General features: G+C 30.1%; 1 protein-coding gene across 1 annotated transcript in view; it reads right to left on the bottom strand.

Annotated features, from left to right (window-relative positions):
- Positions 1-999, bottom strand: part of asip2b (agouti signaling protein, nonagouti homolog (mouse) 2b) — a 3,684-nt gene extending 2,685 nt beyond the window's left edge. Inside the window, exon 1 of the mRNA XM_077217814.1 lies at positions 772-999. Within this exon, the coding sequence (XP_077073929.1) occupies positions 772-919 (148 nt within the window). The 5' untranslated portion in view covers positions 920-999. The remainder of the gene's footprint in view (positions 1-771) is intronic.
- Between the last annotated feature and the right edge of the window lie 1,142 nt (positions 1,000-2,141).

The raw sequence follows: 2,141 nt of genomic DNA, 5'->3' as shown, positions 1-2,141 counted from the left end.
TGCATACAGCATGAATTAGTTATTATAATTCATTATTAAATTATTAAATTATAATATATATATAGCTGCTGGTTAAATTAATAAATTATTATAAATAATTATGAATTATATTTAGATTAATTTGAATTAAATTATACCTATTTTTAGTTTTAGTTTTTTTACATTATTATATAAATACTTATAATTGAATATATCATTTTATAATATTTGGATACATACAACTATACACATTATAGTATATAACTATCATTAGACTACAATGCATTGAATATTAAATCATGGTTTTGGATGCCGGTTAAATTATCATATTTTTACTCTTTTTTATTAAAATATAGGCTTCCTATTTTACAATTCAATATAATTATTTTTCTAACTAGGCTACATACATTTTAAAACATCAACTATACTAAATCAAATATTAATTGTGGGTTTAACATGGTTTAAATGCTGCTGCTGGTTAAAATTTTATCTTTTTATTCATATTTTTATTATATTTGGATACATATAACTATATACATTATAGTATAACTAGCAGTAGACTATAATACATTGAATATTAAATAGTAGGATGCCGGTTAAATTATTACATTTTTTATTCTTTTTAATTAAAATATAGGCTATAGGCTACCTATTTTATAATTCAGTATAATTTTAATTAGCTAGGCTACATACAATTGTAAACGTTAACTATACTAAAATGAATATTAATTGTTGTTTTAAAATGGTTTAAATGCTGGCTGCTGGTAAAATGATTAGCTATATTTTTATTACCTGTTGTTATGGAAGAGCTGTGGTGCCCCGCGTCGTTTTCGTGTTTTTTACGCGCATCTATCCTGTTCGCTTCGCACGTGATGGACTGAAAAACTGTGAAGAACAAGCAGATGAACAACACAAATCCTTTCATCATTGCCGTCGACATTTGCCGATCAAATGGAATCTTTAGGTGTGTCAGGTTGGCGTTAGACTGTTCTCACAGAGATCACTCAACAAGTGAGGTCTGTGTTAAAGCCCATTCGCAGCGTTTATAAAGCGAGAACTCATGCACGCCCACTCGAGCACTCCTCATTCAGCTCAAGAAGAAGAAAACACCGAGCCAAGGTCGAGATGTGTTGTCAATCATCAATCATTACTACCATGCATAAAAATAAATAAATAAAAAGAATCTGACACTATGACCATTTTTTAAAATAAATGTTCTTTGACATTTAACGTTCCATAACAACTTTTAGCATCCGTTGAACCTTTCTATTACACAAAAGGCTCTTCTATGAGGGAAAGGCTTCTTTAGGCCTTTTAAAATGTCGATCACACTAATAAAAGAACCTGTAACTGTTCACTGAAAGGAGCTTTGGGGAACCAAAAAATGGTTCTTCAATGGCATCACTGCAAAAACTCCCTTTTGCGTGTCAACGATTTATTGTTTAAATATATTTTTTTTTATTTAAATGAAATTAATTTACTTAATTTCAGTTTGATAATGTTTTTATTAAATATTTTGTATTTTTAGGAAATACAAAAAAAAGTTACAGCATTTTACATTTATTGTTATGAAAAATGTGCAAAAATTCTATTTTCAATTTTTACATGAAATATATATTCAAAAACATGTTTTACTCTAAAACAGTGAGAAAATCAAAGCCATAAATCTAAACAAGTTGTGTTTGAGGTTGATATCTCAAAAAATTAGCTGTCAGTAAGATTTTGTTTGGCCGCAGTACCAAAAGTTTCCACTAGACGAAATTCGTCTCCCATTCGTTACCAATGCGGTTATTTTTTGAAAAATCGGCAAGAAGCACAAGTGTGACTATTTTTTCAGGACCATTTAACCTGTTTGAATCGTGTCTATGATTTTTTTTTGTGTGTGTGTGTGTGTGTGTGTGTGTGTGTGTGTGTGTGTGTGTGTGTGTGTGTGTGTGTGTGTGTGTGTGTGTGTGTGTGTTTGTGTGTGTGTGTGTGTGTGTGTTCACATAGCAGATGCCAAAACCTTTACCAAGTTTCGTACCATTCCGATGAAGGAAAAAACAACAACAAAAAAACAAAAACAACAATGTAAAAATTTTCGGTCAAAAATGACCGAAGAGCTCCAGAGGGTTTTTAAGAGTGTTGATAGCCATTTATACGAGTCTATTCCTAAAGTTACT

This window comes from Siphateles boraxobius, unplaced genomic scaffold (genome assembly GCF_051911475.1).
Source record: "Siphateles boraxobius isolate OS27281-9 unplaced genomic scaffold, OSU_SipBor_1 1, whole genome shotgun sequence".
NCBI lineage: Eukaryota > Metazoa > Chordata > Actinopteri > Cypriniformes > Leuciscidae > Siphateles > Siphateles boraxobius.
This window is presented reverse-complemented; position numbering and strand designations above follow the sequence as displayed.